Consider the following 19,098-nt stretch of genomic DNA (forward strand, 5'->3'; position numbering starts at 1 on the left):
TTGTGTATTAACTGCGGGACATATTCTACAGCACATACCTTATTCATCCTTCAAAACCAAATTTAGGTGGTGTAAAATTTTCCATAATATGCCAATGTTGAAATAATCATGCAGTAAATAAATAGCATTAAAAAAAACTTTTCAGGACTAAAACTCATATTTAAAATGAGATAAATCTTTAAGATATACAAATCAACTCAGTGGTAATTTTGGCTATTTACACTATTAGACAAAGAGGTGGACTTATCAGTAGTTGTATTTTATTCATGTACAGGCACATAATACTCCATTCAACAATCATCTATAGAAGACTAAACATCTATGTTTATTAAGTGTTTGCATTAATAAGATTATCCACTAAATAACCTTGCTACCTATAAAATATTTGTATGTGAAATAAATGGAGAACACAGTGATATAGAGTCATCTATTTAAAACACATAGATCTGATGCTAGCTAAGTGTATACATAGGATACTTGGAGAAGTTGTCTTTATTTAGCCATATTCTATTTGGAAACAGGCAATATTTTGCAAGTCAGTTCTGAAGCATACTGGTTTTTGAGAGTCAATGTGGCATGTATGTCTTTATTGTATAATGTCCATCATGTGCTAACATATTTGTGTTATAATCCTAAAGCTTAGGTTAGCATTAGTTAAAATAAATTTTAAAGCTACATTAATACATTTTATTTCTGTTAGAATGCATGTTAGACATTTGCTGAGAGTATATCAGGGAAAATTAAATTATAAATCTTTTTTGATAATAAGTACGAAAAGTAAAAGCTAGCTAGCTCACCACATTTGTAATGACCTGGATATCCAGAGACATGGTATAATAAAATCAGCCCTTGGACAGTTCTCCATGGTATCTTCTTAGTGCACCTTTAATCATGGAAAAAACTGAATGGATAGTGTAATTGCTGTTGCTGAACATAACAAGAGTTACTGCATCTTTCTGATTCATGAAACTGGGTCTGTTCATGTACCCATCAATGCCATATGCTTTTAATCTCTTGGCATGCTACAAAGCAAAATGCAATTGTAATTATTGCACAATAATTTTTCTAATTTATATTCATTCCAAAACATTTATAATTTATCAGCTGTGGTTGGCATCTTATCTACCCTCCATTGCTATAGCAGTTCCTGGCCACCTTTCTGAAGATTGGTAACATGTTTTCCCTTCACATTTCTGTAGCCGACCAGGTGCAGAATGTACAACCCTTCAACTGCTAAACATCCTACTCACATTCAACTAAAATGGCAAGTACTCTCTACACATATTCTTAATTTTACACCATAACTTCTTTGAAAATAAGAGCCAAAAGAGACCATTTGAGAAACAACATGCAAACAGAGTGATGACAATCCTTTATGGCCCTCCTAACAATTATAATGAAATCTGAATTATTTGCCAATCACCAAATCATAGGTAGTTTGCCTCTTTCCACTCCTCACCTTTAACATTTGTCCTTTCTCTCTCACAGCATTGAAGTTACATTGACTCCAGTCAGTTCTGGGAATAGGCAAGCTCTTTCCAGTCAGAGGGCTTCTGCATGGGCAAATTCACCTGCCTTGAATGCTTTTCTCTTCATCTTAAACAGATTCTTCTTTTCCTTTAGGTCTTTTCTTTAAATGTCAACTCCTTAGCAAGACTATAAGTCTACCTTGGGAAAAAATAAAAAAAGGTCTTTCCTTGCATTACTTTTCTTAACTCCTTGCTTGGTTCCCTCTTGGGCTTTCTTGCAGCCAGCAAGCAGTTCTCCTGTTTAGTTTTATTTGTCTTTCTCCATTAGAAAACAATCTTTATGATGACAGGCTAGGCTCTTTTCGATATTCAATAAACATGTATTGAAAGCATACGTACATAAATCAAGTATTTAATGTACAAAAAGTAAGGCTAAAGCAGTACAATCTGTAGCTAAATGGTGCTAAATAGATTTGAATTTTAATCTCAACTTTAGCATTAATTAGCTATAAAAGTTTTTTTCTTGCAATGAGAATTTTTAAGATCTATCCCTTAGCAACTTTTTTTTAAAAGATTTTATTTATTTGTTCATTCAGAGAGAGAGAGAGAGAGAGAGAGGCAGAGACACAGGCATAGGGAGAAGCAGGCTCCCTGCCGGGAGCCCAATGGGGAACTCCATCCCGGGACTCCAGGATCACACCCTGGGCCAAAGGAAGGCGTTAAACCGCTTAAACCCAGGGATCCCCGGGCTTATTTATTATAATTGGAGGTTTGTACCTTTTGACCACCTCCATGTATTTGCCCATCCCTCTATCACAAGACATTTTTATAGGCCTACAGAAACAACATTATTGGGAGCACGAATTATTTTAAGGTGTTAGGCTTTTACATAGGGAGCTCTTGATTAAAAAAAAATCAAAGAAATGTGATGTTTTCTTTTCTACTATAGAAAAACAAAATTATCATAGTCATCGTTCTCACAGCTTGCTTCGTGAACTTTTAACAGACCTATCACGTTTGTTAGCCGCATACTCCGTCACCATTGGCCCTTTTGTAACAGGTTCAGCTTCTGGGTGGGATGAACATAGCTGGTACCAAACGGCATCGTTTTTGTTACTTCTGGATCACTGAACTTCTTGGACTTTGCCTTCATTTCCATACCTATAAAACGGAAAAAGCAACACCCATGCCATGTTTTTCAGAGCCCTTCTTCTTCTTCTTCTTCTTCTTCTTCTTCTTCTTCTTCTTCTTCTTCTTCTTTTCTTCTCTTCTTCTTCTTTTAATTGAAGTTCATTTTGTCAACATATAGCATAACACCCAGTGCTCAGAGCGCTTCTATGAGGACAAATTGAGATAACGGATGTGAAGACACGTTGACATTTTAAAAATTATAGAAGTAAAATATACTCTTCCACCTTATCTTGAAAAATTATAAGGAAAAGGTTTGAATACTGGAAGAGAACTTGGAAAAGTTTTAGCGCGCTTTATTTGTAGGAAAATTAGTCCCCAATCTTCTACTCTGAAAACGGTGGCGAGGCAAACTGGAAAATGATCGTTTATGAAAAGAGACGTTAGAAAGATCGTTTTATAACATTTGGAGCATGCAAGCTGCATTTTCAGGCCCCCATTATTAAGAGAAGGATGGGCACTGCTTCCAGTGTTGGTGATACCAAAGGAGGGTTTAACTGTCCTTTAAATAGAGGTGGGATAGATACAAAGTAGCTCGGCAAAAGCACCTGGTGAAACGCACCGTCACATCTAAAATAAAGAGAAAGGGAGAAATTAGAGCAACCTTGGTCACCTATTCGCTGGTCTCTTCCTTCTTCCACCTGTCTTCCCAATTCTTTCACAAACTGTGGCTAACTAATTATATTGGCTTTTTAGTTTTAAAATTCAGCCCCCTCTCTCAGAACCTCTCCTATCGATAGGGATTGCGGGAGGAGGGGTGGAATGGGCAGGAAACCAGAACTAAGTCAATATCCTAATGATTGTACACTGGAAGCATGTTGCTCTACAATATCGCCCCCGAGTCTCTTTGTTTATCAATGAACATCCTACTGCGTCCTCGAGATGTAGGTCAGGCTCATTGGAAATATCAGCCGCGGACCACATGCAGTCTTCATGATATTTCCAGCCCGGGTGCGCTGCTGATTCCTGCACACTGGAGTGCGTCTGAGCTGCGAGGTGGAGAGGGGACACCTGTACCTTAGGGACGTAGGTGAAGTCCCGTCTACCTTCCTGGTACTTTCCCCGGTGCTTCCTCCTTGCCTCGGCCGCTCACTCTTCCCCTCCATCTCCCCTGCTGTTTTGGCCGCAAGCTTCTCCGCTAAACCGGGGCTTTTTCCCGCTCTCTCGTTTCTCCGCACCCCAGCCGAAGACCGAGTGCTCCACGCAACTGGGCATGCCTGATAGCCAGGAAAGCTCGGGCTGCAAGAAGAAAGCGTTTGCACCTTCTGCGCCCCCCTCCCCTCTGCAGCTGCCTCCTGCCAGTCAGGCGATCCGACGTGCGGCGCGGCCCAATGAGGGCCCGCAGCCTGCGCGGGGGCCCGGCCTCTCGTCGCGCCGCCACCAATCAACGGCGGGCGGGGGTGGGACGCGCCCTGTTCCCGCCTCTCCAGTTAAGGCCGCGGGTGTGAGCCGGGGCTCGCGCGAGCCGGGGACGACGGCAGGGACCGGCAGGTGTGGGCGCGGGGCCGCTCGGCCCGACGGCGGGAGTCGAAGGCGCTCGGTGCATGGGCCCGTGAGGACGCGCCGAGCTCCCCCGGCCGCGGCGGAGGCGGAGCAGCGCGGGAGCGAGGCGCTGCCCGGCGACCCTGCGTCCGAGCGAGCGGAACCCTGCGCTTCGCTCGGGGACGGTCCGAAGTCCGCGCTATGGAAGAGGAGAAATACTTGCCTGAGCTGATGGCAGAGAAGGATAGCCTGGATCCATCTTTTGTGCATGCATCGCGCCTCTTGGCGGAAGGTAGGACTCGCCCCCACGGAGCGGCACGGACCCCTGGCCGCCTGCTCACCGCGGCTCGGTTAGGGGAGTGAAGTTGGGGAGGGACGCCTGCCGCCTTCGCAGAAACTGTCCTCCCCGCCCCCCCCCCCCCCCGAAGATGCTCGCCTCCGAGCTCGGGCGGACCGAGCCCGCTCTTGGGGCGGGCAGCGGGGCTCCTTCTCGGCGTCTTAATTTGGGGCAGACCGGAGCCGCGAGATGTAATGGCAGTGCTGAGGTGACCTGTTAGGATCCCCGATGGAGAAACCATAAAGTGCAGCGCGGTCAACAGGGATATTTTCACTTTGCAGAGGAAAAGGGAATCAGTTTGGAAGTAAATGGGGATCAATGGAGTGTGTTCTAAGAGCTTCTTAGCTACAAATCAGCATTTTTGTTTTTTGTTGGTTTTTTTTTTTTTTTTTTTTTTTTGCTGCATTTTGGGAAGTGATTTTGATAGCCTTTATCTAATTGCAGCCTTTCCTATGGAAAGTCTTAGGATTAACCTAGATTAAACTATGTGTGTTCATCAGTATTTGTGAATGTAGCAAAGGCTAAAGTGCTCATCAATTTATTTGAAGTGTGATGATTGGGTACTCTGCGAGATGCTGGCCCCTGGGAACACTCTACGATTGATCAACTGTTTTACCAAGTGTGCGTTTTCTTTTGTGTACCTGTAATGTTAAAGGAGATTTCATTCCCAGAGGAGGAGTGTATGTGTATATCTTGTGTTTTGGGTTGCTTTGAAAGATCGTTTAAACACACACACACACACACACACACACACACACACACACACAAACTTCTGTATGACAGAAATTTTAGCCCAATTACTCCATTCATCTTGAAATAATGCCATCTATCTGCTAAAGATACAATATCTGTAGTAATCTACACATGCCTTTTTAAAAACAACTTCAATTTTTTTTTGAGGAGTCCTTCATTAATAATAAATTGCTTCATCATCAAATTTTGTAGCTTAGGTTGTTATGGACTTACCTATAGCAAAACTAAAAGTGACAACTTCCTCTGCGTTGGCCCTTCTGTGTTAAAAGAAATGTTCTCTTTTTTGAGACCTAGTTGTACATGGAAGGAATAATTGTAAACCTCCATGTATGATTCAAATAGACATTTGGTTTGATTAAATATTTTATTTATACGGCATTTACGACAGCAGTGGAGTGCAAGGTATTTTTTCTTTTTGCATGCTAAACAATTAAAAGATTTATAATCAAAATCTTGAAAGTGTGAAACAGCTAAACTGCTTTTCAAGGAACGAGTTGGTTTTCTAGAGGAATTGGAAAGGTAAAAAGCAATTATACTTACTGCTTTCTTGGTTACCGAATGAAAACAATACAAATTAAGTTGAAAAGTCAATTTAAAAATTAAACTCTGCCTCTGCTTTATTAAAAATAAAGATAATTGCATATAAATAATAGGAATATTGGAAATTAATGAGTTAATGAACGCCTAAGATTGTTCTAAATGATTAAAAATGCAATTAAGCCTTCTCCAATCATTTATTTCAATATATCTTCCAGAAGTGTCTTTATTACGCTGATAACGTCTTTAAAATGAAAAAAAAAAAAGTTAGAAATTGATCATTTTCTCTGACCTGCTAATTGGGAGTTCTCTTTGGGACAGCAGGCTCAATGATTAATTCATTAGTCATTGATGAGAAGCTAGTGGAGTTAGTGTACGTTTCAAAACCTCCACACTAAAGAAATGCATATAAGAAACTATTAGTAGAGTGCGTAAGTATTTCTGCAGCTGGTGAAACAGTCAGACAAGGCTGTGCCCTTGATTCCTTAACATTCTATCTTTCCCAGGAACTTGATTTCTTGATACTTAGGAACATGTTTGAATGTACCTTGTAATTTAATTTTTTCCCAGTAGGGGGAAGCATGCCCTGCTTTTGTAAGGAATTAGGAGGAAAGAGCTCCTAAATAGAAAACCATCTAAGTAAGAAACAAAGAGGTGTTCAAATTTCAGAGAAATCATAATGAGGAAAAGAGAATGGAGGAGGTGATGATTATAACCTTGGAATATAGAGAAATGTATGCAATAAAGATACATAAAGTTTACATTAATTCTTCATTTGTACCTGAAGTTCTTTGTGTGTACCTACTAAAGAGTATAAGGTGAGTGTCCTTTGGAATCTCTAATAAATCTTAACGTACATTTTTCTTTATAGATCTTTCAGTGTTTTTTTCAAAAGCCATCTGCCAAGATTTCCAGATTTTGTTTCAGATCTCTATAGGAGAATATGTTGAAATGATTTTATTTCTCTTACCTGGAAATGCACTGATTGAAGGCAGTGGCTATAAATAAACCTGACATAGATATTCATTTGGAGAGAAGGTGCACACTGAAGTACATTTCAGTCAGTACTGTGCAGACAGTCTCAAGACTGAGTGAGCAATAAAAATGATCCAGATGATTCACTTCTTCAGAATGATTTTCTGGAAGCTAATGTATATAAGGTCAGTGATGTAAACCAATGAGGTTTCATAGTGATTTATTTTGCATTTTTGATTGGCAATAAATGCAAATCAGTGCTCAATTGCAACTACCTAGTAAGGCCACAGGGCTAAAAGTAGCAGTGTGTTGATTATTTTGTTATTTTCATTGTAATTTGTTTTATTTCACTTGTTTCTGCTACGTGTTTTCAGTTGGTATGATTCTGTGAAAGCTAATGGAAAAGCCCATACATTTTATGTATTTGAATCTTACTTAGAAGAGATCTTGAATAATATGGTTTGAAGAGTGCTTATATTTGATTAATTAAAATAATTTTCCTCCTGTGATTATAATATTGTTTAATTATCCATTTGTTATGGAAGGTGCTTTTGAATATGATAAAACAGCAAACTCAGCATGATCCTTAAAGTTCCTCTCAGCCTCTGAATTTGCTTGCCAGATGAAATTAGATGAGGTTATTTATATCTATGCTACTTCTGGGAAGTGCACTAAACTGTGAATCCAGATACCTGGATTTTAATTCCACTTTTGCCTAAACAGAATGTTGATAAACTTCCCTTCCCCCAGGCCCCATTTCCTTGTCTCTGAAATTAAGAAATTGGACTAGATGATGTATGGGTTTCTTTGTAGTCCCAGACTTAATTAGAATTAAAAAGTTCTCTAGTTTGCAAGATTTTCTAACTGGAATTCTTCACAAATATTGGTAGATTCAGCACTGTTTTGGTTGACTAATCAAATGAGGGAGTCAGATATTGCCAAATATCCCTAGAGTTCAAATGTCTTTTTAAAGATGCTATTTTAAAATTGGGGTGGAAAGCATCGCCTTGCATCTAGGATTGGTCTTCATGTTTGCCGATACAAATGATCTTTTAAGACCATGAAAGAAACAGGCAATAATACATATTTATCACAAATGCTGACTTGCAGCAACCTAACTACATGTAGATTGTCAGTAAGGATTATTATTTAATTAGGTTGTATTCCTCAAAATATTTTCCACAAAGTATAGAGAGTTCTTATATTAAGGAAGGGTATTGGTATAATGTCTAAAACTAGCTTCTCGTGAAAAAAATAGTGTTTGTGTGACTTTCCTTTTGATTAATGTAACCCCTTTTTTCTCCTAGTACATCTGAGATAATCTGGTTTGTTTCTTAAATAAAAGATAAAAATTGGTAAAACAAAGAATTTCAAGATATTTTTGATTTTGAATTAAGACACATTTATGATACAGTGGAAAAACTCTGCCATAGCAAACAAAACACTTAGGACAGAATGTTAACACTTCTGTCTACTGCGAAATATGGGATATGTCATTTATCTTCTCTCTGGGTCTCAGTTTCTTCATCTGTAAAAGAGGAAAAAAGAGGTATATATATATATATATATATATATATATATATATATATACCACCTGTGGTTCTTTTAAGCTTAAAAAAATCTGTGATAATATAAACAGTATTTTGTACAAATAGATTTTTTAAGCAAATATAAACAGAAATCACACAAATATAAGATGGTGCTTTTAATATTTTCCTTAACATTTTAATGGCATTGTGGATTTGACCTCAACTTGAAGCATGGCTTTGTAAGAAAATAAACACTGCCTTCATTCTTTGAATCTTTGTTGAGTGAAATTTGAATTTATAGACCAAATTATGAAATAAATTATCTTATGAAAAATTGTTCCAGTCAGTTTTTAGAAATATGTTCCCTTAGACAATGGTCACTTTCAGTGTTTTACTTGGGCTTAATTAACTCTTGTCCCATGTCTTTCCAGGGTAATTTCAGACCTCCTCAGGCTTCCTTATAAACCCACAGCCTTTTACTCTTGGAAGCTGATTTCATCCTCTGCTTTAGTAGGAAATGGATATATCTCTTCTGATGTTTTTCAACCTCTCATCACCTAAAAACCTCTATAATCCTCCTTACTGTCCTTCATTCCCAGAAGGTGAAATGCTTCTTTTTTGTTCTAGGCTGATTTGAATACCAGTATCCTTAATCCTCATGCTCAGCATGTCCTCTGTAGTTCTGTCCTTTCATCAGCATCTCCATTCTTCCTCCCTATCTGCTCTTTTGTTGTAGCCACCTGTAATTGATCCAGTCTGAATAACATAAAAAATAAAGTATTTTTTTCACTCGCCAAAAGTAACCAAAATAATCTCTCTGGATACTCCTTTGTTTCCTTCAAGTTTCCGATTATCGTGGTCTTTACTAGCTGCCTCACTTTCTCAGTTTACCTCTTCAAAACTCTTCATTCTGGCTTCTGTCCTCATCGTTGTCCTAAAACCAGTGACCTGGAGACAGAATCATCTCCTAATTGCCAAATCAAATAAAATTTTTCTGACCTGTCATCAGGTCTCTTGGCTGCAGTTTCCACTGTTAGTCTTTTTCTAGTTTCTTGGCTTTTCCTTTGGCTTCCAGGCACTACCATACCATTTTCTTGGTTTTACTCTTCTTTGTTTCTTACCCTAACTGTACAGTATCCATCTTCTCCCCTCCCCAAATATGCTGCCGGAGTGATTCACTCAAAATCAAAGTCTGACCCTGTCACACTTTTTAGTGATACTCTCTTTTGGCAGGCCTCCTCTAACAGCATGCCAGCAGATGGAAAGGTGCCACTACCTTGATACCTGCAGGTAGAGGTGAAAGTCCACGTTCCCCACTTGGCATCCATTGATATCCATTTTGGCCAGGAGAGGGAAGGTGACTTGTTACTGCTTCCTAAGTGGGCTCCAGTGACACTAGTAGGGGTGGGGAGGCTTCGTTCCTGCTGAGCATGATGAAAATTCCGGCAGAATGAGACCTCTGACATCACCTTCGGTTGGAAGGAGAAGGATGTCTTGGTGCTGTTCGTAAGGTGGAAGTCCAGGATGTCCCTGTGGCCTCCTGTGCCACTGCAGGACCCTTCCTTACTGTGGGTGGAAATGAAGTCCCTGTTCCTCATCTAGTCTTTTCTGATTCTAGCCGGAGGGGGAAAACATAACTCTTAACAGCTGGGTGAGGTTGGAAGTCTAGGCTCCCTATTTAACTGTTCTTGACAGAGGTGAGCTTGAGACACTGCCTTTTTTTTTTTCTTTTTTCTTTTTTTTTTTTTTTTCTCTTTCTTTCAGTATTATTTGGCTGGAGAGAAGGATGTTTGTCTTAAAGTTTTCTGTCTTGCTGGGTTGCTCTTTCTAGTCCTTTGGCTAGCAGGTTTTTCTTGAGGACTTTTTCTTTTTTTTTTTCTTTTTGTCTGCTTCTCTTTTCTGGTTGGCCAGCTTTTCTAGTACCCACTTCCGTGTAGCTGAGGCACAAAAATAACTACAGAAACTACTCCTATCTTATTCCTGAGTCTGTGGTACCTAGCCTGCCACCTTTATTTCTTCTTCCTTTGTTATGAACCTGGAAGTCAGATTGGTATGTCTGATGCACAGTTAAGCCAATCTCTAAGTCACTGGGTTTAAAGCAGAGAAAGTTTATTCTCAGAGAACAGCCCAGCAAGAAAGCAGGGGATCAATCCCACATCTGCCTTGTCTTTTTTGAGCCTAGGGACGATGGGGCTGGAGAGGTACTAGAGCCCTGAAAACTCTTCACAAGGGAAGGCTCAAAATTTTTGAGACTGTGTGCTCTTTTGGCCATCTGTGCTTGATTCCAGGGTCCTGGTGTATTACACTTGTGTCCACAAGACAGGCGTTATCAAGTAGCCTCTTTCCCTGGTTCCCGTAGGTAGAAGCATATGCCTGGGCTCACTTTCATGGTCTTCTGTGTTTATTTTATATATAATATTCAGCCCGTACTTATCTGTGTATTTTAATTTTTTTTTCATAGAATTTTCTTGTGAGGGACACCTAGTTGGGACAGTCAATTAAATGTGTTCGACTCTTGGTCTCGGCTCAGGTTGTGATCTCAGGGTCATGAGATCAAGCCTGCATTGGGTTCTAAGCTCAGTGCAGAGTCTCCTTCCCTCTGTCCCTTCCTCTCCTCCCCATACTCTCTCTCTAAAATGAATAAATAAATTCTAAAAAAAAATAAATAAAATTTTCTTGTGAATGCCTGTTAAGCATTGTACATTCCTATCTTATTAACTTAATGTATACAAATGAGCATGATCTGGATAAACCCGTCTGGATTATGGGCACAATATTTTTCTTTATCTTATTTCAAAGATACTTTGTGACAGGGTAAATGAAACTGGGGATGAAGTGAGGTCTGACTGGTCTTAGTTTCTGTTTAAGTATACAATCTAGGGATCCCTGGGTGGCGCAGCGGTTTGGCGCCTGCCTTTGGCCCAGGGCGCGATCCTGGAGACCCAGGATGGAATCCCACATCGGGCTCCCGGTGCATGGAGCCTGCTTCTCTGGTGCATGGAGCCTGCTTCTCCCTCTGCCTCTCTCTCTTTCTCTCTCTGTGACTATCATAAATAAATAAGAATTAAAAAAAAAAAGTATACAATCTAGATTGAATGCCTTTGTTCCCTTAGCAGCTGTAGAAGGGAAAGAAGTTTTAGAGGTTTTTAGAAGCCCTTGTAAATAACTGTATAGTACTTTCCACTTTTCTTGTGCTCTTATTTGTATGAACACCTGATTTGATCTCCTTTTTTTATCTGAATATATATAAGAAATGTGTTTTAATTGGAATTATATAATGATACTGGTTTGTTTTTTAAAGCTATAAGCAGTAAAAGATTTAATATATTAAGAGATTGAAATATGATCCTTTTCCTCACAAAAATGGTTAATTTCAATAAAATAAGAATGACATGGAAATAGATTTATTAAAAATAATAAAAAAATAAATAAAAATAAAAATAATAGAGTACTGGTTGATAACTGATCTCCCAAATTGTTAGCAAATAACTGTGCTATGTGACTTCATCATTTTCTCAATATTGTGTGGTTTGTTAATAAACATGATTGCATGTTTTATTTGTTAAAAATTTGAGAAATAATAGCCAAGCATCCTGTTGCTCCGTCATTATTAACTATTTTGGGAAAAAGTCTTTTGTAGCGTATCTTCCATTGCTTACCTTTGATTTTTGAACTTTACTTCCAAAAGGATTTTTCAGTAGAGAGATATAATAAACACTTGAGAACACCAGAATGACCAATTTTTAGGCCATTTACTATAGATACCCTTGTAGTTTAGCTATAGCTGACGGGATGATTGGCCATATAATCACACATGCCATCCAATATGTGTTGTACCATTTGCTTGCCATATATGCTATTGGTATTTGAAGAGATATTAGATGTTTAATATATTGGTTTTTAAATAATCTGTGGGAGATTCAACATATGCATAAGATATAAATAACAGTGCATGGGAAGATCTGTTAGATTTTACAGACCAGTGATATGGGGATTCCTGACTCTTGTTGGTTATCATATATTCTTCATCATCATCGTCATTACTGTCAACATTTATTGGGAGATTACTCCTTTGTCAGACCCTATACTAGGTGTTTTGCATGCGTTACCACAATTAATCCATCCACCATTCCTATGTGATAGTTATTACCATCATCCTTGTCTTACAAATGAGAAAAATTAAGAATTAGAGAAGTCAATTTATCTCAAGTCACACAGCAAATAAATTGTAAATCTGAACCCCAGGCTGTCTTGCCCAGAGATCACATGCAATCATTACACATACTGCCTCTTGTGAAAGAGATACAACTTTAGCCAGGCTTTGAAGAAAGGGCAGATGTTAATATGCAAAGTATGCCTAGGAGATCAGCATGGTTGTTGCCATTAATTCTGCAATAGGTTCCTGAATGCAAGTATTGGCTGCACTATTTCACAATATTGTTAAATAAATATAGTATATAAAAGGTTAGTAAATTTAAAAAATGGGGAAATTTTCCTAAGTGCAGAATTGGGTCAAAGATTGTTGAGGTAGCCTAAATTTTCCAAAAGTATTATACTGACTCTGGTTTCTGAGGGAGTTTGGTGATGAGGTAGCAAGAACAGGAGAACATTTTCCCCTCTTTTTTCCTTTTCTTTTTGAATCCAGAAAGTGATTGGAGAACTTCATGTGATTTGCTGAGACATTTTTCTTTCTGTGTTTTTTAGAGAACTGCTTACATTCGCCAAATTCTTCTAGGGAGGAAGAACAACTATAGGTCCTCTCTTGGTGTCTTTAGGCAGTGTTGGTTTTGTTTAAAATTTGGAAGTGAGCACATTTCACATGTGGTCAGAAACAGATAACTCAGCAACATTGTTTGATTAAAATGTTATCTATAGGTTCCGAGGTTTTAGGATTTAATAACCTGGAAACAGATTGGTTGGTATTATTACAACTGTTATCAGAAATGGCACAATTGATACCTATTTCCTTTAAAATATTAAAGATTAGATTTTACTCTTTTAGCAGAGAAGCAGAATGAATGTGTTTTCTCTAGAGTTTTAGATAGTTTTAACAGGTTTATAGAATTGTATGTCAGAAATTTATGGGCCCTAGCTACAACTCAGAAGGAGTCTGTAACAGAAACTGAATAAAGAGGCTGAAGGAGAAGAAATTTGTTAATTTGAGAAGAGAGAGATGACTAAAGAATAGCTACTTTTATTGAACTTACACCCTAGCACAGGTCCTTGATTATAATCCAAAGGCAGGTAATACTGCACTTATGTTATAGGGAAAGATAAAGAGGCTGATTAGAGGGTGGCATACTCAATTTGTTTTTTTTTTAAGTGGTAAGTCAGAGGTTATATAAATGTTCAATTATAATATCAAAGTGTGAAAAAGCAACCATCAAACATTAAAGCATTAAACAATATTGAAGAATATTACTTGTTCAAGGGAATACCAAGAACATGGTTTGAATAACTTTTAGAGGAGTTAAATACCTGTTACTATAGAATTTATTATTTCCCTCAAGATAATTTTCTCTAGGAAATTTAAGGAATTTGATTGATTAGAAATTTTATTTACATGCAGCAATACACTCATTGTATAGAAGAAGACTATAAAATGCAAACAGTAGATGAATGAATACATAATAGAATACATTTTTGGGCACCTGCGTGGCTCAGTGGTTGAGCATTTGCTTTTGGCTCAAGTCATGATCCCCAGGTCCTGGGATTGAGTCCTGCTTTGGACACCCCTCAGGGAGCCTTGCTTTCCCTTCTGCCTATGTCTCTGCTTCTCTATGTCTCTCATGAATAAATAAATAAAATCTTGAAAAAAATGATAGAATACATTTCTTATGTGTTTTTAGGCTTGTAAATATTACTTAAGTGGAAAATTTAAACAAGTGTTGAATTAAGTACCGTCCATGTCTCCAGATAGTCTAAGTTTTTCTTTTTTGAAGGAAAAAACTAGAAGGTGCCTTTTTATCCATTCACAGTCTGGTGGATGTGGGGGGCCTTTAAGGAATTCTGTGAAGATGAAAGAACATTTGCTGTGCTGAGACAGATGGCATTTTATTATATGATATTGTTTTGGAATGGACTTTAGAATGATAGATGGCTGTGCATTAAGCTAGTATTCTGAAATTAGGGAAAGATTGGAAATTGTATAATATCCACATAAGGAAAATCTAGTAGAATTAAGCATTATGATAATTAAAAGCCACTTAATGGAATTAGATGGAAGTGGCAAATGTTTGGAATAAGTTGCAATAAGCCAAATGGTTTCTCTTTGGGTAAAATGAATGTGTATGTGTAATAAGCATGTACTAGACATAGGTAATCAATGAAAAACAGTACAGATTTGCTTCAGTTGTCTTTTATTATCTGTGCTCTATATTACCAACTGAGACATCTAGGTTGAGGCAGGAATAAGAATTATAGGCAATTGAATAAATAATTATAGGATCTGCAAAATGCAGCAATAAAGTAAATAGACAGTGCTTTAGGAGTGCTGGGTAGGGCACCTAAAAGAGTCTATAAAAGTCATGTAAGTCTTCAGTAGGAAAGGGGCATATTAGTTGAGGTCTAACGAATAAATGGCATATGACCAAGATTCAGTGAAGAAAGATCTAGAAGTATGCATGGATACAGCAAACATTTCCAAAGCCTGAAAAGAAAGAGAACATTTATTTGAATAGGTATAAGATAAGGGTGATACCTTGATTTATAATAAGAAATATGTATTTGGTCTTCTTTTTTCTGGTAAAAGCTCCTAAACCTTTTGGAATTTCATGAGTACAGCCCTAATGATGCCTTTTGTTGTGTTAATGAAGTGACTTTTCAAACCCACCTAAGGATAGGGGCTGATTATCAGGAGAACCAACCCTGTGATTAGAGGATTATAATTTTCAGTTCCACCCCCCACTCACCTTCTAGAAAGGAAAAAGAGGGAAAGTGCAATCAATTGCCAGTGGCTAATGATTTAAGCATATAATGAAGCTTCTACTAAGGGACTGGGTCAGAGATCTTCCTGGCTGGTGAACTCGTGGAAACTTGGAAAGAGCATTGAGCTCAAAGCGGGGAACACAGAAGCTCCGTGCCCTTTCCCCATACCTTGCCCTATGCATCTCTTCCATTTGGCTGTTCCTTTGTAATGAACTGGTAATCTAATAACTATGTTTTTGTGAGTTCTGTGAATTGCTCTAGAGAATTAATCAAACTTGAGGAGGCTATGAGAACTTCTGGTTACAGCTGGTTGGTTTGAAGTGCAGATAACAACCTAGATTTGTGATTGACATCTGAAGTACAAGGAAGGGATGACTGGAATCCTCAATCTATAACTGGTCAGTCAGAAGTACAGGTAACAACCTGAGTTTACAATGGTTGTCTGAAGTGGGAAGGGGACAGTCTTGTAGGATTGAACCCCTAACCTGTGGAATCTGATATTACCTCTGGTTATAGTGTCAGAATTGCTTATGCTGCATGAGAAGGAATTCCCCCTACCCCCCAACTTTGGAATTGGGTCCAGAGATCCAAAAGATTAACTGTGTTTGGAAAATATAGTAGAAGATAAAGCATCAAGAAAAAAATGGGTCTAAAGAGAATGGTAAGAGGCTTAGTGCACATATCTTGTAAACTACTATACTAAGTTTGAATTTATGCCAAAAGCAATAATAAATTGTTTAAAAGTTTTGAAAAGGCCAGGTGTGATATCAGAGTTTCATTTAAAGCCTAATGTGCCTGCGGTATTGGAGAATGGAATCAATAGATATAGGATGTGGACAGGCCATCAGATAGCTAGAGCAGCAATCCAGGAGAGAATGTATGGTGAACTGAATTCAGATGAGAGTACAGATGTGAAGAAGTGGACAGAACTAATAGAAATTTAGCAAGTAAAATATAAAGGGTTGGATAAAGGGTATGAAAAATAAAGAGTGTCAAGGCTGTTGTCTAGGTTGTTCCTTGGTAATGGTAATGGTTTAAAAGTGGTATCAGTTACTAAGATAGGAATTAAAAGGAAGTTAATGCTGAGTTCAGTTGGATATACATACATATACATGAAAACACACTTGAAGAGTTGGGTTTGGAGAAAGAATTTTGCTATCTGTCATAGTTTCAGTAGCATATGGGTGATAATTGACCTTGAGAGTAAAAGATCTCCTCTAGGGGGAGAGCATATGGAGTACAACAGGAAGGAGATTTAAGATAAAACCTTGAGGAATGTTAGCATTTAAGGAGAGACAGAAGAAAAGTAGTCTGCAAAGTTGACTAAACGGAGTTTCCTAGAATGAAGATAGGAAAGATCAAGTAAGTTTAGTGTCAGGTAAATAGAGTATCGGAATGATGAAGGATTTGGTTAATATTTTCAAGTGCTGCAGATAGGCCAATTAAAACAAAAATTAAACACTTCTTCTTCTTCTTCTTCTTTTTTTTTTTTCTTTTAGATATTGATGTATTTATGCGAGACAGAGAGAGAGAGGCCAGAGACACAGGCTGAGGGAGAAGCAGGCTCCCCCCAGGGTAGATCCCGGAACTCTGGGATCATGCCCTGAGGCTAAGGCAGCCGCCCAAACCCTGAGCCACCCAGTTGTCCCAAACATTTCTTCTTTTTAATTTAAATTCAAGTTAGTTAACATATAATGTATTGTTAGTTTCAGGGGTAGAATTTAGTGATTCATCAAGTTCATATAATACCCAGTGCTTGGGGAATCCCTGGGTGGCTCAGAGGTTGAGCACCTGCCTTTGGCCCAGGGCATGATCCTGGAGTCCTGGGATCGAGTCCCACGTCAGGCTCCCTGCATGGAGCTTGCTTCTCCCTCTACCTGTGTCTCTGCCTCTCTCTCTCTCTTTCTCTGTGTGTGTCTCATGAATAAATAAATAAAATCTTTAAAAAAATACCCAGTGCTCTTTACATCAAGTGCCCTCCTTAATGCCGATCACCCAGTTACCCCTCCCCGCTACCCAATTCCCCTCCAGCAACCCTCAGCGTCTCTTATGGTCTGCCTCCCTCTGTTTTTATCTTATTTTTTATTTTTCTTCCCTTCCCCTATGTTCCTCTGTTTTATTTCTTAAATTCCACATATGAGTGTAGTAATATGGTATTTGTCTTCCTCTGACTGACTTATTTGGCTTAGCATTAATACCCTCTAGTTCCATCCATGTCATTGTAAATGGAAAGATGTCATTCTTTTTGATGGCTGAGTAAAATTCCATATATATGTATTATATATACACACACATTCCACATCTTCTTTATCGATGGACATCTGGGCTTTTTCCATGTTTTGGCTATTGTGGACATTGCTGCTATATACATTTCCAGTGTATTTGGCAAAAAACAAATTGAGAGAGTTATTGGAGAAAATCTCTAATTTCTTCAGGTTGAAGAGTGAATAGTAAGACCATTAGAGAATGATATTGGAAAATTCTTTGAAGAACTTCAACTTCATACAGGAGGAGAGCTAGGAGTAATTTTGAATTATATGAAATAAAAAGGATTTAATCATTTTAACCTAAAAACTGCAATTTTGTATCATTCAACATATATGGGGGATAGAGGCATTTTAAGTATAGTGTTTAACAGCATAGATGCTGGAACTAGACTCCCTTGGTTCCAATTTTATTCTTATAATTAAATATCTGTATTATTTGGGGTGAGTTACTTTCACCTCTGTATGCCTCTTTTCCTCATGTGTAAAATAAAGACACTATTAGTTCTAAACTAACAAGATAATGACAGGCAAGCATTATTGTTTCTTTTGCTCACTTTAGATGACAGACTGCTGTATCATTCTCTGTTTTATATTCTCTCTGCTTCTACCTTGATCCCTTTCTTAGCATTACATGGAACATGCTTATACAAAACCACATATCCTGGGGATTCCTGGGTGGCTCAGCGGTTCAGCACCTGCCTTTGGCCCAGGGCGTGATCCTGGAGTCCTGGGATCGAGTCTCACGTCGGCCTCCCGGCATGGAACCTGCTTCTCTCTCTGCCTGTGTCTCTGCCCCTCTCTCTCTCTCTCTCTCTCTCTCTGTGTAACATGAATAAATAAATAAAGGCAAAAAAAAAAAAAAACTACATCTCATCATAAAATTGACAAATGAATCCCTACTCCTTTCTTTCTTTTTTTTTTTTTAATTTTTATTTATTTATGATAGTCACACACAGAGAGAGAGAGAGAGAGAGAGTCAGAGACACAGGCAGAGGGAGAAGCAGGCTCCATGCACTGGGAGCCTGACGTGGGATTCGATCCTGGGTCTCCAGGATCGCGCCCTGGGCCAAAGGCAGGCGCTAAACCGCTGCGCCACCCAGGGATCCCCCTACTCCTTTCTAAGAGTGTCTTTGGACTGGAGTCTTTCCTTATCCCAAATCGTTGCATACACTTACTTTTTTTTCTTTGACAGTTCTTATTGACTTGTTAGCATATACAACTTTGTTGATCATTGCCACTTTCTTGATATACTTTCCCCTTGAATTTGTGAATCTACCATCAATACAGAAATTTACCACTTTTGTTCTGATCGGTGAAGCTATGATGCATGGAGAACGTGAGATGGGTGCCAAATCTACTGTACTCTTAGGTTCTTAAAGCTTTAACTGTGAGCATTTCTCCATACTGAGTGACATTATAATGTGAAAAAATACATGGATTTGTCAGGACCGGAGGAAATATTGAATATGTTGGACCTAAAAGAAAGCATGTACTTATGCAAAATTTTAATTATATATTAAAAGATTAAACATTCCTTTTGAAACATTTATTGTGTGTGTGTTTATATGGTATTTCTTACCCTGGAATGTGGTAAAACATATTTGAGGGCCACTATTATAGTAAAAAGAACACAT

The 19,098-nt window shown here is 38.4% G+C and overlaps 1 protein-coding gene and 2 long non-coding RNA genes across 24 annotated transcripts in view; 2 read left to right on the forward strand and 1 right to left on the reverse strand.

Moving 5' to 3' along the window:
- Positions 1 to 243: 243 nt before the first annotated feature.
- Positions 244 to 3,908, reverse strand: LOC144317308 (uncharacterized). The gene is made up of 2 exons (XR_013383260.1): positions 3,675 to 3,908; positions 244 to 3,227 (listed from the first exon to the last, which is right to left on the reverse strand). It is a non-coding gene; the product is annotated as an uncharacterized LOC144317308 (long non-coding RNA).
- A 196-nt stretch (positions 3,909 to 4,104) lies between these two features.
- KHDRBS2 (KH RNA binding domain containing, signal transduction associated 2) overlaps positions 4,105 to 19,098 on the forward strand; it is a 589,140-nt gene continuing 574,146 nt past the window's right edge. For 14 of the 22 annotated variants that reach the window (XR_013383262.1, XR_013383272.1, XR_013383261.1 and 11 more), the window contains exon 1: positions 4,108 to 4,431. Coding sequence is in view for 4 of the 22 variants with exons in the window: in XM_077903517.1 (XP_077759643.1) it covers positions 4,341 to 4,431 (91 nt within the window). In the remaining 18 variants the exon portion in view is untranslated. Of the gene's footprint in view, positions 4,432 to 19,098 lie in introns of all 22 variants that reach the window. The other 8 variants (XR_013383276.1, XR_013383278.1, XR_013383277.1 and 5 more) reach the window with 2 other exon arrangements.
- LOC144317310 (uncharacterized) lies at positions 5,988 to 18,284 on the forward strand. Its single transcript, XR_013383279.1, has 2 exons — positions 5,988 to 6,584; positions 18,090 to 18,284. It is a non-coding gene; the product is annotated as an uncharacterized LOC144317310 (long non-coding RNA).

The sequence above is a fragment of the Canis aureus genome, chromosome 7 (assembly GCF_053574225.1).
Source record: "Canis aureus isolate CA01 chromosome 7, VMU_Caureus_v.1.0, whole genome shotgun sequence".
NCBI lineage: Eukaryota > Metazoa > Chordata > Mammalia > Carnivora > Canidae > Canis > Canis aureus.